The 17,881-nt window shown below is 33.7% G+C and overlaps 1 protein-coding gene across 3 annotated transcripts in view; it reads left to right on the plus strand.

Annotated features, from left to right (window-relative positions):
• The window catches only part of LOC142350056 (glutamine synthetase-like), a 42,149-nt gene extending 25,946 nt beyond the window's left edge, over nt 1–16,203 (plus strand). The window contains exons 1-3 of one of the 3 annotated variants that reach the window (XM_075401974.1): nt 4,352–5,044; nt 14,852–15,413; nt 15,896–16,203. In XM_075401974.1, the coding sequence (XP_075258089.1) occupies nt 4,515–5,044; nt 14,852–15,413; nt 15,896–16,096 (1,293 nt within the window). In that variant the 5' untranslated portion in view covers nt 4,352–4,514 and the 3' untranslated portion in view covers nt 16,097–16,203. Of the gene's footprint in view, nt 1–4,351; nt 5,045–14,851; nt 15,414–15,895 lie in introns of those variants that run through there. The other 2 variants (XM_075401975.1, XM_075401973.1) reach the window with 2 other exon arrangements.
• Nucleotides 16,204–17,881: the final 1,678 nt, after the last annotated feature.

Consider the following 17,881-nt stretch of genomic DNA (forward strand, 5'->3'; position numbering starts at 1 on the left):
CTCTCTCTGTCTCTCTCTCTCTCTCTTTCTCTATTTCATATATGTTTGTATTTCACTGTGGGTAAAATGGAAGCACATTTTTGTTTGGATTGAAGTGTTTCATGTCTTGGACATCAGATGGTATGGCAATCGCATTCAAGTTTCAGTTTCATCTTTTCTTACTAACATCAGTGTTAATAATGAAAACGGGATTAAGTGGAATAGTCACGCTAGCATCGTATATCCAAATCCACAACAAAAATGCGTTCTGCAGATTACTGTTTCATAGCCTGGCAAACTGAGAGTTGAAATAACTCTATTAGAACATACTCGACGACCGTCGTAACTTACTTTTTTCTTGTCTGGTAAACTAAAAAATAATCTAATTTCAGTCTCCTTTCTAGCAATTTTTTAAACGTTACGTGACGACACACAAAAAAATTGTAAACTGATCATGGGTTGCAGTTTTTGAGAACGAACACAAGTAATTTATCAATGCTCAAAAATATGCAAGGCATATAAAAGTTCGAGAAAAATTGAAACTTTGATAGTAGAACCTGACAAACAGGCTCGTAATGTGCGTTCGCACATAAAAATCTAACCCCGCTAATCTACATTTTTCATTCAATTGTCTACCAAATGAGGAAGAGATTTTAAAAATCAACACATTGTTCAACAAACTACTAAATGGATAAAAACAATCTACCTTAGAGGACCGATGAGACCTCTCATTAATATGAATACCAGAAAAAACGACAATAAAACCAAATAATTACAAATATTAATTACGAACGAACCAGGATGTCCATTTTTTAAAACCGTTAAAAACCAAATCAAAATGCCATCAGATAAAACTTATACTAAAGAACATTAACCTGTATTTCATTAGAAAAAAGTACGGAACTTTTGCTCAATTCGCCTTGGGGTCGACAAGGAATGAGCAAAAAAGCAAAGTTTAATAAAGCGTTGCTTTCTTAAAAGAATTAACGTCAAACCGAGTAGAAACATTATGTATCAACTGAAACAAATGAAAGATTCGTTAATTTCTCCATAGAGAGTAAGTAAAACCTTTGTTTATCATGTGTATCTCATACGGCTACAAATAGAACACCAAAAAACAAGAAAAAGAAAAAATTCAAAATCTGCACAAAAACGGTATCCCAGCCAATTAAACAAGAAGCTGTTCCCTAAAGACATTAAAAATTTCTTTATTGCGTTTTTTAAAAATTCATAAGACCGCCCATTATTAAGATACTGTGAAAAGAAAACTTAAGCCTTAAGAAAAATGGGAGAATATGCAAAAATCATTCATATTTTATGACAACTCGTTGTACCAAGAGCAAAGGGCATTTGAGGAAAACGAAACCGTTTTAAAGTTCAATAGATAAAAGATGTGACTTGCCTATGGAGATACTAAGCTATAAGTCAACAGAAATAAGATTGACAAAGCTCAGAAATCCATTGTCTTTTTTTCAAAACAATTATTTTCAAACTTTTTGGCCAACATAAGCGTTCGACTAAAAGAGTAGACAATTTATTTTGCAACTTTTTTGAAAATTAATTGCGCCTGATATAGGTGAGACTAAATCATTAAACTATAGAGCAACATTAAATAAAAGCAGAACAAAACCTTCACAAACACTTTTACAAAACCACCTTGTTGAAGCCATTAAACTTATAAGATATTAACCGCTGGAAAAAAAACTCCACTTGCGGCTCCCTCTAACAACACCATACTTCTTTTGTAAAACGTTTATCTCAAAATGACAACATAAAGAACAAAAAAACGAAAAGCATCTAAAACTCACAAAATTCTTCTGAAACAAATTGTCTAATCCCTAAAGACATCAGTCAATACTTTCAACCACCAGAAAAATTATTGTTTTGCTCATCAAAAAATTAACGAGATCTCTCAATAATAGCGCTAAATAACAAAATGGACAAAAAGTTGGAAAATACGAATAAAAGACAAAAATCAGAAAAAAACTGGAAAGGTTGAGGAATAATTTAAGTTTTTGAGAGAAAATTAATTTGAAAGTAAAAAAAACCATTAGCTATATAATGATATCAGTTATAGTTTTTTTATATCTATAGTTGGCCATTGTGACTTTTATCACCCAATATTGGGCATACAACAACAACAATTAAGAACAAACACAGTGCAAAAATAAAAAAAAAACAATACCAAAATCTGCAAGAGATCGGTGTCGCAGCCCTTAGAAACATAAGCTATGAAAACAATAAATATATTCAACAATAATTTTGCAACGTTTCTTTCAGATAGATTGTCAAGTTAAAAGACAAATAACAAAAAAAACAAAACGTAGAACAAAAAGGGGCAATTATGTACAGAAATCACAAATTTTTCGATGAAAAATCTTACTTCCAAATCCAAGAAGCAGATCTTTTTTTAAAAATGCCAGAAAAATTAGTACGTTTTTTATATGAACAAAAATTTGACCTGTATTTGCTTATAATTAGCTAAAAGCTGACAGAAATAAAAAGGGGAAGTCCCCAATTACATTTTCTTTTGATTGGTTTGAAAACCGACTGCAAAAAGAATAAAAATTAAAGTCAAAACACAACAATTCAGTTAATGTTCACGAAAACTCTTCTTCAAAGTAATAGAAACCATTAGGTTCTCTGAAAACACACTATATCTGCAAATTCTCCTCATTTTTCCATCAATGAAAGTTGTGATCATTAGAGCCGTGAATTGAAAATTTTATCAGTAATCAACATAAAAAAAACAATATAAGCAAAAATTTTTTGAAAGAAAGGCAGCACCAAAACAAAATTTAAAAATTCCTGATTGTAAGTCTCCATGATGATATCAAACCTATCCTTAAATTTGGTGCGCCTCCGAAAAACCACACATGGGTTCCAAATGTTTGCGTATTGGACCAATTCCTAGGTCAAAATTACAAAAATGAAAATAACAATGATTTGTTTTGTATAATTGTCGAGTTAAATTCGCAAAAAGAACGGCAAAACTGAAAATTCAGAAGACTTTTATAGGGCTCCAGATTTCAACTGTCTCTCTTTTGGGGTTTACGGAGACTTTTTCAGCGGTTTCTAGGTCTCCAATTTCGGCAAACTTAAACAAAGTAAACCAAAAATGCATATTTTGAGCAATTTTTGATGCAAAATGTCTGAATTTTGAAATTGTTATTAGAATTTTTAGCCACAAAAATCTCTAATCAAACAACTCAGCAACGCTTTTCGATCTGTACTGGTAATAATAACACTCTTTCGTTACAAATTTTAACTTATTTTAAATGATATTAGCAAAATTGAGCCAAGTTTTAGCAAAAATTACGGAAAATATGAATAAAAACTGTCGAAGATTCACAAAACTTTATACCTCGATAACTCCTCGGAAAAACGAATTTCAAAAAAATCTTTTTAATTCCATATTTTAGGATGTACTTGCTTTTCAATGATACCAATCGCAAATCTATACGATGAATATATCGATCGGCCAAAATTGACTGAACAAAAAAACCCATTTGAGTATATAGTTCCTCCCTCCCCACATAAGTGAGGGTGGGGAAAATGTTAATTTTAAGACAGCTGTCAGCAAAAAGGACACTTAACTGTTAGTGACTCATCATCTAAAAAAACAAAATCGGTATCAGTAATCAGTACATGCAGTTTTGTCTTCTATGAGGCTGCAATTATTTTATGTTTATATTTGTCAGTAAATTCGCGTTTTTTGTTTTGTTAGCTTCAATAAATTTGAGATGTGCTAAATTGGTTTCTGCGGAGCAGAGGTCTACATTGTCCGTTATGCTTGTCAACCGTCTAGTTACCCAGTGCAATGTTTCCCGGAAATCTTGATTTTAATTTTGAGTTCTAACGATTATTTTTGGTTAGTCATACAACTGCACAAAGGGAATTTGCAAATCATCCAAAGTTTTACTCCGGAATTTAGTTATGCTCAGCAAAAAAATCGTAATTGTGAAGAGCAATGCTCAACACGGCTTCATTTTTTGGTGCCATTAAAGTGAACGGCTCAACAATGATTCTGAATTCAGAGCCAATTAATCGGCTTTAACCAAAATGGTGGCAGAAAGTTAGACGCTTGCGTCGATATTGTTAACATTGATACATTGTTTGTAAGGAGTATTTTAATTAGTATGTTTGAGTAGCCGAAAAATACATTCAACATACAAACTCGCTCTGAAAGGTCACGGGCAAAAATTAACCTTGAAAATAGTGTTACACTGTCCACGTTTTATGGTGAGACCCCGAGTTTACTGTCAGCAAAATGCAAGCCAAATTGGCTTTAAAAGGGACAAATCTAGCTCCTGATCTAGATTTAAGGCACCACTTGAAACCTTCAACTTGTTGACCAACCAAATATAATTGCTGTCATAATCGATTTAGATAACTTTTGACGTTGCACAATAACTTTCTAGATATTGATTTGTATCTCTAATTTTTCATTATTGACAGTTAGGTCATCGCAGTTCACGTTTATCATTTTTAATTTTACTAAATTCACCAAGTTTTCGAAATTTTCCATCTTCATCATGGGTAGCAGTGCTCAGGACCGAGATGCTGATTTTGTTCGCTTCGTCTATTGTGACAATAATGGAGTTCCCAGGGCAAAAACTGTACCTCGGCGAAATTACAACCGATTAAGTAAACCCGGTGCCATTGGGTTGCCCAATTGTCTGTGTGTAATGTCGACAACATCGCTCTTGACATATTATTCCATAGCCAATGATGACGGTTTCCCAGATTGCTACGCAGTTCCAGATTTGGACACCTGGCACCTCTGTCAATGGTCCGGATCCAAATCTGGCCGGAAAGTTGCCTCAGTTCTGTGTGAAATGAAAGAAAAAGATAAAGAATTAACACCCTGTGGGTTTGACACTCGTTATATCAGCAGGAAATTAGTGAAGGAATTAGAAATTGAATTTGGTTTGAAGCTTTACTCTGCCCTTGAGTACGAATTTGGAGTCGGAAAAGGTGGAAAACCTCTGACTGCAGGGCTCAGTATTTATGTTCCTATCTTTATGAAGGAGGCAGAGGATTTCTGCTACGATGTGTCCGATAGGTAAAAGTAGAATATTATCGTATAAAACGGATTGAAACAAGAAAAAGAAAAAATTGATCTGCAAGAAGGTAAAGGTTCATTGTAAAGTAATCATAAAGAAATAAAAAAAGTTTCGATAAATTATGATGCGCAAAATTGTTCTGTAATATTTTTTAGAGAAAACGATATAAAAGTTCATTCTTTTTCAATTTTAGGCTTGATTTATGCTGTTAGACTCTGCAAAATAGCGTAACAAATCAGAAAAAGAAAAAATCCATTCTTCCTGTAACTTGTTGCGTTATTGAAAAAAATCCACAAAAATTATGTCAGGCAAAAATCCACAACTTTGGGCGTAAAAGAAACACTATAACAGTTCAATAAATCGTTTCATCAGAAACGACATCATGCTATAATTACCAACATTCAGGTAGTTTTGCACTATTTAGAACCTAAAATATTTGTTTACCTCGAGTTTTCTTCATAATATATATCATAAAGAGAGAGAGAGAGAGAGAAAGACAGAACGAGAGAGAGAGAGAGAGAGAGAGAGAGAGAGAGAGAAAGAAAGAGAGAGGGAGCAAGAGAGATGAATAGAGAGAGAGAGAGAGAGAATGAAACGCAGGTGAGTGGCGACTGAACGAAACAAACTATAGACTAATTTTGGCTGCAACGAATTTGTTAACTTTTGTTAAGCATCATAGGATAAATATTAAGTTTAACGTATATGTTGAAACGTTTATTTATGTTTGTTTTTTAAATGTTCAAACTGAGACCGATAGTACATCATTGAAATCCATATCAAAGTCTAAAACAAAATCATAAAGCAGTTAGAACTAGTTGGCTCCTGTAGGTCTGTGCGTGGCACAAAATGTTCCAACGTATCTCTTAATGTTGTAAAAACAACATTAAAATTGTGTAAGAGAAGATTTCGAGAGTATCCAAAAGAAACTTTTATGCATTGTGGAAAATTTCTTGAACTATTTGAACCAACAAATACGCCGAATTTTTCGGCAGACCAAAACGGAATTACACAAATACATACCATTGCACAAAACAAACACTTTAAAACTTTTCATTCTGGCAACGGAATTTCCCATGGTTCGTCACTGTTCATTTAGTTCTTCAATTTTTTTCTAAAAAACTAGATCTGGATTTGTTCGGCCACTTGTATCCGTAATTTCTGTTTTGGCACCAAATTTTGAAAAGTAACTTTTCTATTTTTCGGAAGAAATTGATATTTCCTATGCAGAATGGGACAACAAACTTAAAACACACAAATTTCATTTTGGACGCACTCAAAGCCACAATTTAAACAAATACTAAACAAGGTCTCCATTTTTTGATTTCTGACTGTTTGTGCACTCTTTTTTTGCGTCTACCTTTTATTGGAACAAAATCTCTGAGACTTTGTTCCGATAAATGGACAAAATAGCATAACAAATCAGAAAAAGAAGAAATCCGTTTTCCGTCTAACTTGTTGCGTTATTGGAAAAAAAACCACAAAAATTATGTCTGGCAAAAATCCACCATTATGGGCTGATAAGAAACACTATAACAGTTCAATAAATCATTTCATCAGAAACGACATCATGTCAAAGTTACCAACATTCAGGTAGTTTTGCACTATTTGGAACATAAAATATTTGTTTACCTCAAGTTTTCTTCATAATACATGTATATATATATATATATATATATATATATATATATATATATATATATATATATATATATATCATAAAGAGAGAGGGCGCGAGAGAGAGTGAGAGAGAGATAAAGAGAGAGAGGGAGAGAGAGAGAGAGAGAAAGGCAGAGAGAAAGACAGAAAGACATACAGAGAGAGGGAGAGAGAGAGCGAGAGAGAGAGAGAGAGAGAGAGAGAGAGATAGATGAAGAGAGAGAGAGAGAGAGAGAGAATAAAACTCACGCAGGTGAGTGGCGAGTGAACAAAATAAACTATAGGCTAATTTCGAGTTCAAGGAAATTGTTAAGCCTTGTTAGGCATCATAGGATAATTATTAAGTTTAACGTATATGTTGAAACGTTTCTTTACGTTTGTTTTTTTAATGTTCAAACTTAGAACGATTGTACATCATTGAAAGCCATATTGAAATATAAATCAAAATCATAAAGCAGTTAGAACTAGACGGCTCCTGCAGGTCTGTGCGTGGCACAAAATGTTCCAACATATCTCCTAATGTTGTAAAAACAACATTTAAATTGTGTAAGAGAAGCCTTCGAGAGTATCGGAAAGAATCTGTTATGCATTGTGGGAAATTTCTTTAACTATTTGGACCAACAAAAACGCCGTATTTTTTTTCGGCAGACCAATACAAAAAAAGACAAATACAAACCATTGCACAAAACAAACACTTTAATATTTTTCACTCTTGCAACGGAATTTACTCATGGTTCGTCACTTTTCATTTAGGTCTTCATTGTTTTTTTTATAAATAACTAGATGTGGAATTGTTCGGCCTCTTGCATCTGTAATTTTTATTTTGGCACCAAACTTTGAAAGTAACTTTTGTATTTTTCGAAAAAGATAACATTTCCTATGCAGAATGGGACAACAAATTTAAAACACACAAATTTCCTATTGGACGCACTTAAAGCCACAATCTGTAACAAATATTAAACAATGTCTCCATTTTATTTTTTCTGACTATTTAAGCACTCTATTTTGCGTCTAACATTTATTGGAACAAAATCTCTAAGACTTTGTTCCGATGAATGGACAAAATAGCGTAACAAATCAGAAAAATAAAAAATCCGTTTTTCCTGCAACTTGTTACGTTACTGGAAAAAATCCACAAAAATTATGTCAGGCAAAAATTCACCATTTTGGGCTCATAAGGAACACTATAACAGTTCAATAATTTATTTAATCAAAAATGACATCATGCCATAATTACCAACACTGTGGTAGTTTTGCACCATTTGTAACATAAAATAATTGTTTACCTTGCGTTTTCTTCATAATATATATCATAAAGAGAGAGAGAGAGAAAGCGAGAGAGAGAGAGAGAGAGAGGGAGAGAGAGAGAGAGAGAGAGAGAAAGAGAGAAAGAGAGACCGAAAGAGAGAGAGAGAGAGAGATGAATAGAGAGAGGGAGAGAGAATTAAACTCACGCAGGTGAGTGGCGAGAGGTCTGTGCGTGGCACAGATTGTTTCAACATATCTCTTAATGTTGTAAAAACAACATTTAAATTGTGTAAAAGAAGCCTTTGAGAGTATCCGTAAGAAAATTTTAAGCATCGTTTGGAATTTCTGGAACTATTTGAACCAACAATTACGCCGTATTTTTTTCGGCAGACCAAAACAAAAACACACAAACACAAACCATTGCACAAAACAAACACTTTAATACTTTCATTCTGGCAACGGAATTCGCCACTGTTAATTTAGATCTTCATTGTTTTTTTTATAAATAACTAGATGCGGACTTGTTCGGCCACTTGTATCCGTAATTTTAATTTTGGCACCAAACTTTGAAAAGCAGTTTTTGAATTTTCCGGAAAAAAATGATATTTCCTATGCTGAATGGGACAACAAATTCAAAACACACAAATTTCATATTGGACGCACTTAAAGCCAAAATTTGTAACAAATATTAAACAATGTCTCCATTTTATGATTTCTGACTGTTTGTGCACTTCCACTTTGTTCCGATAAATGGACAAAATAGCGTAACAAATCGAAAAAAGGTAAAATCTGTTCTTCCTGTAACTTGTTACGTTGTTGGAAAAAATCCACAAAAATTATGTCAGGCGAAAATCCACCATTTTGGGCTCTGAAAGAACACTAAAACAGTTCAATTAACCATTTAATCAGAAACAACATCATGCCATAATTACCAGCATTCACGTAGTTTTGCACTATTTGGAATCTAGAATATTTGTTTACATTGAGTTTTCTTCATAATATATATCATATAGAGAGAGTGAGAGAGTGAGAGCGAGAGAGAGAGAGAGAGAGAGAGAGAGAGAAAGAGAGAGAGAGAGAGAAAGACAGAAAGAGGGAGAGAGAGAGAGAGAGAGAGAAAAAGAGAGAGGGAGCAAGAGATATGAATAGAGAGAGAGAGAGAGAATGAAACGCAGGTGAATGGCGACTGAACGAAACAAACTATAGACTTATTTTGGCTGCAAGGAATTCGTTAACTTTTGTTGAGCATCATAGTATAAATTTTAAGTTTAACGTATATGTTGAAACTTTTATTTATGTTTGTTTTTTTAAATGTTCAAACTGAGACCGATAGTACATCATTGAAATCCATATCAAAGTCTAAAACAAAATCATAAAGCAGTTAGAAATAGTTGGCTCCTGTAGGTCTGTGCGTGCCACAAAATGTTCCAACGTATCTCTTAATGTTGTAAAAACAACATTAAAATTGTGTAAGAGAAGATTTCGAGAGTATCCAAAAGAAACTTTTATGCATTGTGGAAAATTTCTTGAACTATTTGAACCAACAAATACGCCGAATTTTTCGGCAGACCAAAACGGAATTACACAAATACATACCATTGCACAAAACAAACACTTTAAAACTTTTCATTCTGGCAACGGAATTTCCCATGGTTCGTCACTGTTCATTTAGTTCTTCAATTTTTTTCTAAAAACTAGATCTGGATTTGTTCGGCCACTTGTATCCGTAATTTCTGTTTTGGCACCAAATTTTGAAAAGTAACTTTTCTATTTTTCGGAAGAAATTGATATTTCCTATGCAGAATGGGACAACAAACTTAAAACACACAAATTTCATTTTGGACGCACTCAAAGCCACAATTTAAACAAATACTAAACAAGGTCTCCATTTTTTGATTTCTGACTGTTTGTGCATTCTTTTTTTGCGTCTACCTTTTATTGGAACAAAATCTCTGAGACTTTGTTCCGATAAATGGACAAAATAGCATAACAAATCAGAAAAAGAAGAAATCCGTTTTTCGTCTAACTTGTTGCGTTATTGGAAAAAAAACCACAAAAATTATGTCTGGCAAAAATCCACCATTATGGGCTGATAAGAAACACTATAACAGTTCAATAAATCATTTCATCAGAAACGACATCATGTCAAAGTTACCAACATTCAGGTAGTTTTGCACTATTTGGAACATAAAATATTTGTTTATCTCAAGTTTTCTTCATAATACATGTATATATATATATATATATATATATATATATATATATATATATCATAAAGAGAGAGGGCGCGAGAGAGAGAGAGTGAGAGAGAGATAAAGAGAGAGAGAGAGAGAGAGAAAGGCATAGAGAAAGACAGAAAGACATACAAAGAGAGAGAGAGAGAGCGAGAGAGAGAGAGAGAGAGAGAGATAGATGAAGAGAGAGAGAGAGAGAGAGAGAGAATAAAACTCACGCAGGTGAGTGGCGAGTGAACAAAATAAACTATAGGCTAATTTCGAGTTCAAGGAAATTGTTAAGCCTTGTTAGGCATCATAGGATAATTATTAAGTTTAACGTATATGTTGAAACGTTTCTTTACGTTTGTTTTTTTAATGTTCAAACTTAGAACGATTGTACATCATTGAAAGCCATATTGAAATATAAATCAAAATCATAAAGCAGTTAGAACTAGACGGCTCCTGCAGGTCTGTGCGTGGCACAAAATGTTCCAACATATCTCCTAATGTTGTAAAAACAACATTTAAATTGTGTAAGAGAAGCCTTCGAGAGTATCGGAAAGAATCTGTTATGCATTGTGGGAAATTTCTTTAACTATTTGGACCAACAAAAACGTCGTATTTTTTTTCGGAAGACCAATACAAAAAAAGACAAATACAAACCATTGCACAAAACAAACACTTTAATATTTTTCACTCTTGCAACGGAATTTACTCATGGTTCGTCACTTTTCATTTAGGTCTTCATTGTTTTTTTATAAATAACTAGATGTGGAATTGTTCGGCCTCTTGCATCTGTAATTTTTATTTTGGCACCAAACTTTGAAAAGCAGTTTTTGAATTTTCCGGAAAAAAATGATATTTCCTATGTTGAATGGGACAACAAATTCAAAACACACAAATTTCATATTGGACGCACTTAAAGCCAAAATTTGTAACAAATATTAAACAATGTCTCCATTTTATGATTTCTGACTGTTTGTGCACTTCCACTTTGTTCAGATAAATGGACAAAATAGCGTAACAAATCGAAAAAAGGTAAAATCTGTTCTTCCTGTAACTTGTTACGTTGTTGGAAAAAAATCCACAAAAATTATGTCAGGCAAAATCCACCATTTTAGGCTCTGAAAGAACACTAAAACAGTTCAATTAACCATTTAATCAGAAACAACATCATGCCATAATTACCAGCATTCAGGTAGTTTTGCACTATTTGGAATCTAGAATATTTGTTTACATTGAGTTTTCTTCATAATATATATCATATAGAGAGAGTGAGAGAGTGAGAGCGAGAGAGAGAGAGAGAGAGAGAGAAAGAGAGAGAGAGAGAGAAAGACAGAAAGAGGGAGAGAGAGAGAGAGAGAGAGAGAGAGAAAAAGAGAGAGGGAGCAAGAGAGATGAATAGAGAGAGAGAGAGAGAATGAAACGCAGGTGAATGGCGACTGAACGAAACAAACTATAGACTTATTTTGGCTGCAAGGAATTCGTTAACTTTTGTTGAGCATCATAGTATATATTTTAAGTTTAACGTATATGTTGAAACTTTTATTTATGTTTGTTTTTTTTTAAATGTTCAAACTGAGACCGATAGTACATCATTGAAATCCATATCAAAGTCTAAAACAAAATCATAAAGCAGTTAGAACTAGTTGGCTCCTGTAGGTCTGTGCGTGGCACAAAATGTTCCAACGTATCTCTTAATGTTGTAAAAACAACATATAAATTGTGCAAGAGAGGAATTTTCGAGAGTATCCGAAAGAAACTTCTATGCATTGTGGGAAATTTTTTGAACTATTTGAACCAACAAATACGCCGAATTTTTTTCGGCAGACCAAAACGGAAAAACAGAAAAATACAAACCATTACAAAAAACAAACACTCTAAAACTTTTCATTCCGGCAACGGAATTTACCCATGATTCGTCATTGTTCATTTAGGTCTTCATTGTTTTTTTTATAAATAACTAGATGTGGACTTGTTCGGCCACTTGTATCCGTAATTTTATTCTTGGCACCAAACTTTGAAAAGTAACTTTTCTATTTTGCGGAAAAAATTGATATTTCCTATGCAGAATGGGACAACAAATATAAAACACACAAATTTCATATTGAACTCACTTAAAGTCACAATTTCTAACAAATATTAAACAATGTCTCCATTTTTTGATTTCTGACTGTTTTTGCGCTGTGTTTTGCGTCAACCATTTATTTGAACAAAGTCTCTGAGACTACTTCTCTCTTCGCCTATCTCACACACACAAAACAAACAAAAACCCGAAAAAGAAAAAAAAACTTTATTTAAACTTTCTTTTTGTCATCTTACTTTTACTCATGGTTTTTCCCTGTTCACTCAAGTCCTGGCCCTTTGTCAGGGAAACTATTTATTGACTCTTAAGGCAATTGTCCTGGTATTGGTAAAAGCAACTCTAAAAATTGAAACAAACTTTTTGAGAATAATGCGAGAAATAATTTTTTTAAAATCTTGCAGACATAAAATTTGCACAATGAAAAACTTACACTTTTGCTGTTGGACATAAATAAAACCTCCATTTGTTGCAAACATAAAAAATTTTTCTCTATGTTCAATTATTTCTGACAGTTTTTGCACACTGCCTCTTTTGTCTAACATTCAAATGATTTAACTCTCCCAAAACAATTCCTTTTCTCTCTTTTTTTACAGGAAAAAAAACACACATCGCACAAACAAACATACACCCGCAGAGGCACGCATACACACAAACAAACGCAAACACACACAAAAATGAAACCCAAAACAGAAAAAAAAGACATTCTTTAAAATTTTGGTTTTGGTATCTAATTTTAAGGTAGGTCAATATTCGCTTAATACTTAGTCTTTTTTGGAAAGCTAGTTTCGGATCCTTGAGGTAATGGTGTCCATCTATAATCCTAATATTGAAGCTAAATTTTGAAATGAACTTTTTGAAATTTTTCGAAATAAATTGTTCTTTGTGGTTTTCCAGGAGCATAATTGGTCTAAAACTTTTTAAAATCTCGGAAAAGTACTCCGAGCTAGGATTAATAGGCTACTTTTGATTTTCAATTTACTTAAAACCCCAATTTATAGCAAATTTCCAGCAACTTTTTTAAACATTTCTCTAAATTTCTTTCTTTCTGTCAATTTTTGCTCTCTGCCTCTAATTGCGTCTAACATGTATAGGAACGTTCAAAAGCTGTCCTGAAAATTCTCAATAAGCAGGGCTACAGAACATTGTCTATTTCTGAATTTTACAATTTGCGCATTCGCCGTTTTCGGTAAAAGTTTTTTTTGAAGAGATAGGAATTATTTATAAATTTTTTTGTCAACTGAAAAAGAAAAAGAATTATATTTGTTTAATTCCACATTAATCAACTCAGCTATCATATTTGTCAATAGCACTGACAATATAAAGAAAAAAATAAAAAAGACAAGAAAATATTTATATCTTTATTGTTCAATAAAAAAGTCGGCTGATTTGATATTGGTTTCATGGAACCGGTATTTTAACGTCTCCAGGATTTTAAAAAAATTTAATCCGTTAATTCCGATTAAAAAAAGAATAGTGAAATAACTCTAGAATATAGGAAAGAATGCTTCTACTTTCATTTTTATATTTTTAAAGTTGATTTCTGCTAATTTAAGAGCTCTCAAACGTCTGAGGTCTTCGATTTTCCAATCATATTCATCCAGAGATAAAATGGTTTGTACAATAATTTTCTATCCAGCAGAAATCAGATTGTCGCACAAAAAAAGCCCCCGTTTCAAATTTCTGATAATTTTTACAAAAAAACCAAACTAAATCTTGAGGGCTACAGAATGGTTTTCTTCCATTTTTCTCTACGATGCATAAACAAAAGGTCAAAATTTGGTTGAAGAAAAGAATCCAAACTCGCATATGTATTCCTCCGTTTTGAAAAAATGTTGAAATAATGATAATACTGGTACAGTTGTTTTTCATTGCTATTGACTTTTCCTTCATCTTATCCCAGAAGCAATGAGTTTTTTTATATAGAAATCAGTAATTTTGGATCATTTCTTTCACATAAACTGTTGATGAAAAACCTTTGAAGTTTTTAACAAAATCTATTTTTATATTCGTAAACAGACCAATTCGCCAATTTCAACTTTCAAACATAACAGTACTAATTTTCTTCTATTTTAACAATTAATCATAAACGGCGACATCAAAAAAACTTGACAAGTCATTTCGTCTCAACACAAACAATAAGTAAGACAATAAGTTTTCTTTTCGAAAGTATCATCAGCATTGAATATTTATGCGTACAATTTTTACAGAGCGTGATTAACACAGGCAGCGTTTGAATGAGCTACTACACACCCGATGTACTATGAGAGAATAAGAGAATAAATATTTTGAAAACAGAGGTTTTGACCAGGTAGGGTATTGGTTTTGAGATTCAATATAATCGTTAACCAAACCGGTGGAGGCTTTTCTGATTTCATTATTGCTTTTACGTCGTATTATAGTTCCTTCTACACAATGATTTTGCAGATATTCGAAATTGGATTGGGTGATCATGGTACCTGTTAGTAGTTGGAAAAGGGCAATATTGCCAACCTACTAACAGGGAGTTGGAAATATTGCACCCCCGCTCCCCCAATTACTTCTATTGTTGTCCACTTGCAATACGGCTTTTTCTTTGGCTTGAAAATTGCCCTGCGTTATAGATTAGAAGCCGCTGGTGTTTACCTGGAAACTTTGATGTCGGAGCACGGCGATGGCCAGCTGGAACTAACAATGGAACCCTCGTGGGGTGTGAAAGCTGCGGATGACGCGTTCATCTACAAACAGTGCGCCAAGGAGACAGCCATTGATCACGGAATAATGGCCACTTTCATGTGCAACCCCTGGCTTCAGGTTCAAAATGGCGGCCATTACAACTTTTCTGCTTGGAAAGATGGCGTCAGTGTATTCACAGACAATTCAGACCCCGATGGTTTATCAGAGATTGGGAAAAATTGGGTTGCGGGTTTAATGGAACACGCGCCCGCCTTGACTGCTTTAGTGTGTCATACAAACAATTGTTATAGCAGATTCTTCGAAGGCGGATTCGCTCCCTATCATATTTGTTATGCTGTGGAGAATAGAAGTGCTATGGTTAGGATCAAGAGAGCGGAATCTTCTGGAACTCATTTGGAGTTCAGGTTGCCAGGTGCGGCTGCCAATCCGTACATAGTGGTTCTGGCAACAGTCGCTGCCGGGCTTGATGGACTGAGACGCAAACTTAAGGTTTTTTTGTACTCAACTCGAAAGTGTTTTTCGTCAATATACGTTATAGCATCCTTTCTGATTGCATATAATAGCAAATTTTCAAAAAAAATACTAACCATGAAAACCACATATAAAATTAAATGTAACCTTCTAGACGGGCAGCGGTAAAAAAACTTAGATTTGGGCTATAAATAACAGTAAAAACAGAGCATACAAAAACAATTTCTGTGCTAAAAATTGTAAAATACGGGAGCTCATTTTTATGGCCTTGCACTAACCATAAGCTTACAACGTCTACTCCGGTACCAAATTCAGTCAAAGTAAGTTAAATTTAATCACGTATAAAGCTGATTTTCAATTTTTCTGTCTTAAAACATTGAAAAAGTTGACTATCATTACTTACAGCTAATCGGCAAAAAGAAGCCACTTTGTATCTTGTGGTGAAAACGCTGTTAAAGAAAAACTGCCTGGTTCCTTTTTTGTACGGGTTGTTTTTTCAGCCTCCTCCTTCTGGGTTCAGTGATGCGAAGCAGATTCCCAGGACTCTAGAATCAGCTCTTAATGCCCTGGAGAGTGACAAAGTCCTGTGTGACATTATAGGAGATGACTTAATTACTCCATTCCTGCTATCCAAACGAGCACATGATCTTCCGCTGAAAACTTTTGAGGAGCAGTTTGCAGCTTACTCGCATGTTCTTTGATTAAATAAACTACCATTGACTAACTACTAACTTCTGTGTTTGACCCTTTATATACTGAAGGCCTACGATTACACAAAGTGGAAATTAACTAACTTGAATTGCTCGAATAGTTTTTCAGTAGACGTTCGAGCTAATTATCAAGTTTAAAACAGTGTTAAAAATCTCTAAAATGGCACCAACGTTTGATCCTTCCCGGTTTGAGCTTATTGGGCGAATTTTTGTAAGAAATGCCGTGATTGCGATGATTACTGTGAAAAAAATATTCACCGCATTTCTTACAAAAATTCACCTCGAGATTTACCACATTTCTTCTATGAAGAAATGTGGTGAATGCGGTGAAAAAAAATTCACTAGAATTGTAAACTGCATTTCACTAGAATTCTTACAAAAATTCACCGCATTTGTTTTCCAACGTTTATTGAATTTAATTTAAATTCACAATAAATATCAAAGAAGTAAGTGACAATTGTCGCAGTGGAATAAGAAGTTAGGGACATGCAGGAGAAGAGAGGTTCGAAACGGACCTTTTCTGTTTTTGCCCCCAGTCCTATACAACCAGCCTGTCTGCACTCCCAAATATTTACTTTTCGTCCTTAGAGATCCTTCAATTTAGGCTTAATAAAATGTCGGCACCGGTACAAAATTGGATGGATTTTTGTTACCGGTTGTCAAAAAGAATTATTGTCAAAGAGCCAATCCTATGGAATATAAGCGCGCAAATAGTAAAAACCCGCATTGTTTTTTGTCTGCTTAGATTATAAGAAAAGATGATCTACTGTAAATGTGTTAATTTCAAAAGTGCGCTGCATAGTCAAATTGTAAATGCCGTTTATACATAATTGTATATGTAATTGTATGAAATGCAAACAATATGCTATGACATGTTTAAGTGGGGATGCAAATTGACGTACGTGGGAAGGGGCAAACAAAAAAAGATCCTTTGAACCCGTGTATGGAAGTTTCTTTATTTGTAAGAATACCGAGAAGGCCGTGAAAATAAAAAAAATTACGCAATTCACCGCATTCACCAAAAAAAGATGTTTGAAATACGCGGCGTAAATTTTTTTTCTTCACCGCTGTTGGAGCTGAGCTTAAGGAAAAACAAAATTGCTTAGGAAGTAGAAATTCAGCGCTGTTTCAAAACAGATCCAAATAAATGCGTAGGACGAAAATTATTACTGTGTTCTATTTTTGTCCGGACTATCCATCCCCTTAGCGAGAAAATTGTGTATAGCGAATCAGAAACAGCCGCGTATGCCACGTGAGCAGAAAAAGTTGTTAAACCTCGACCCGGGTTAACTTTAAATACCTTCTTTGCCTGTAATTTTAGCGAACGAAATCAAAGATAATAAACCAAAGGCATTGCGGAAGTTTTTCATTTAAAATATCGAATATATTGTTATATTCTTCTTCGTTGCATTCTTTCTCTCTCATCATTTTTTTCGATTTTCTGTACATTTTGGATAAAAAGTGCTGCTTCTGTCGCGCTGATTGAAAAAAAATCCCGGAAAAATCTACTTGGTTATGTTTACGGTTTATAATAACAGTAAATTTGTCCAAATTTGGTTTCAACTATGTTGATTAGTACCATATGGAGCAAGAGTAAAAGTTTCAGTTAATCAAATGTAGACCAAACAAAAGATTATTATTTATATCTGACTTTTTCATGACATCTGTCGTACTTTATTTGCTTTGTACGCATTTTGCGGAGTGAATTCGCCTTTATTTAACTAAATTTAGAGACACTTCCAGTCACCGGTGAAGCAACTCTGTTTTTTGTCCGCT

This window comes from Convolutriloba macropyga, chromosome 1 (assembly GCF_964194025.1).
Source record: "Convolutriloba macropyga chromosome 1, txConMacr16.3, whole genome shotgun sequence".
Lineage (NCBI taxonomy): Eukaryota > Metazoa > Xenacoelomorpha > Acoela > Convolutidae > Convolutriloba > Convolutriloba macropyga.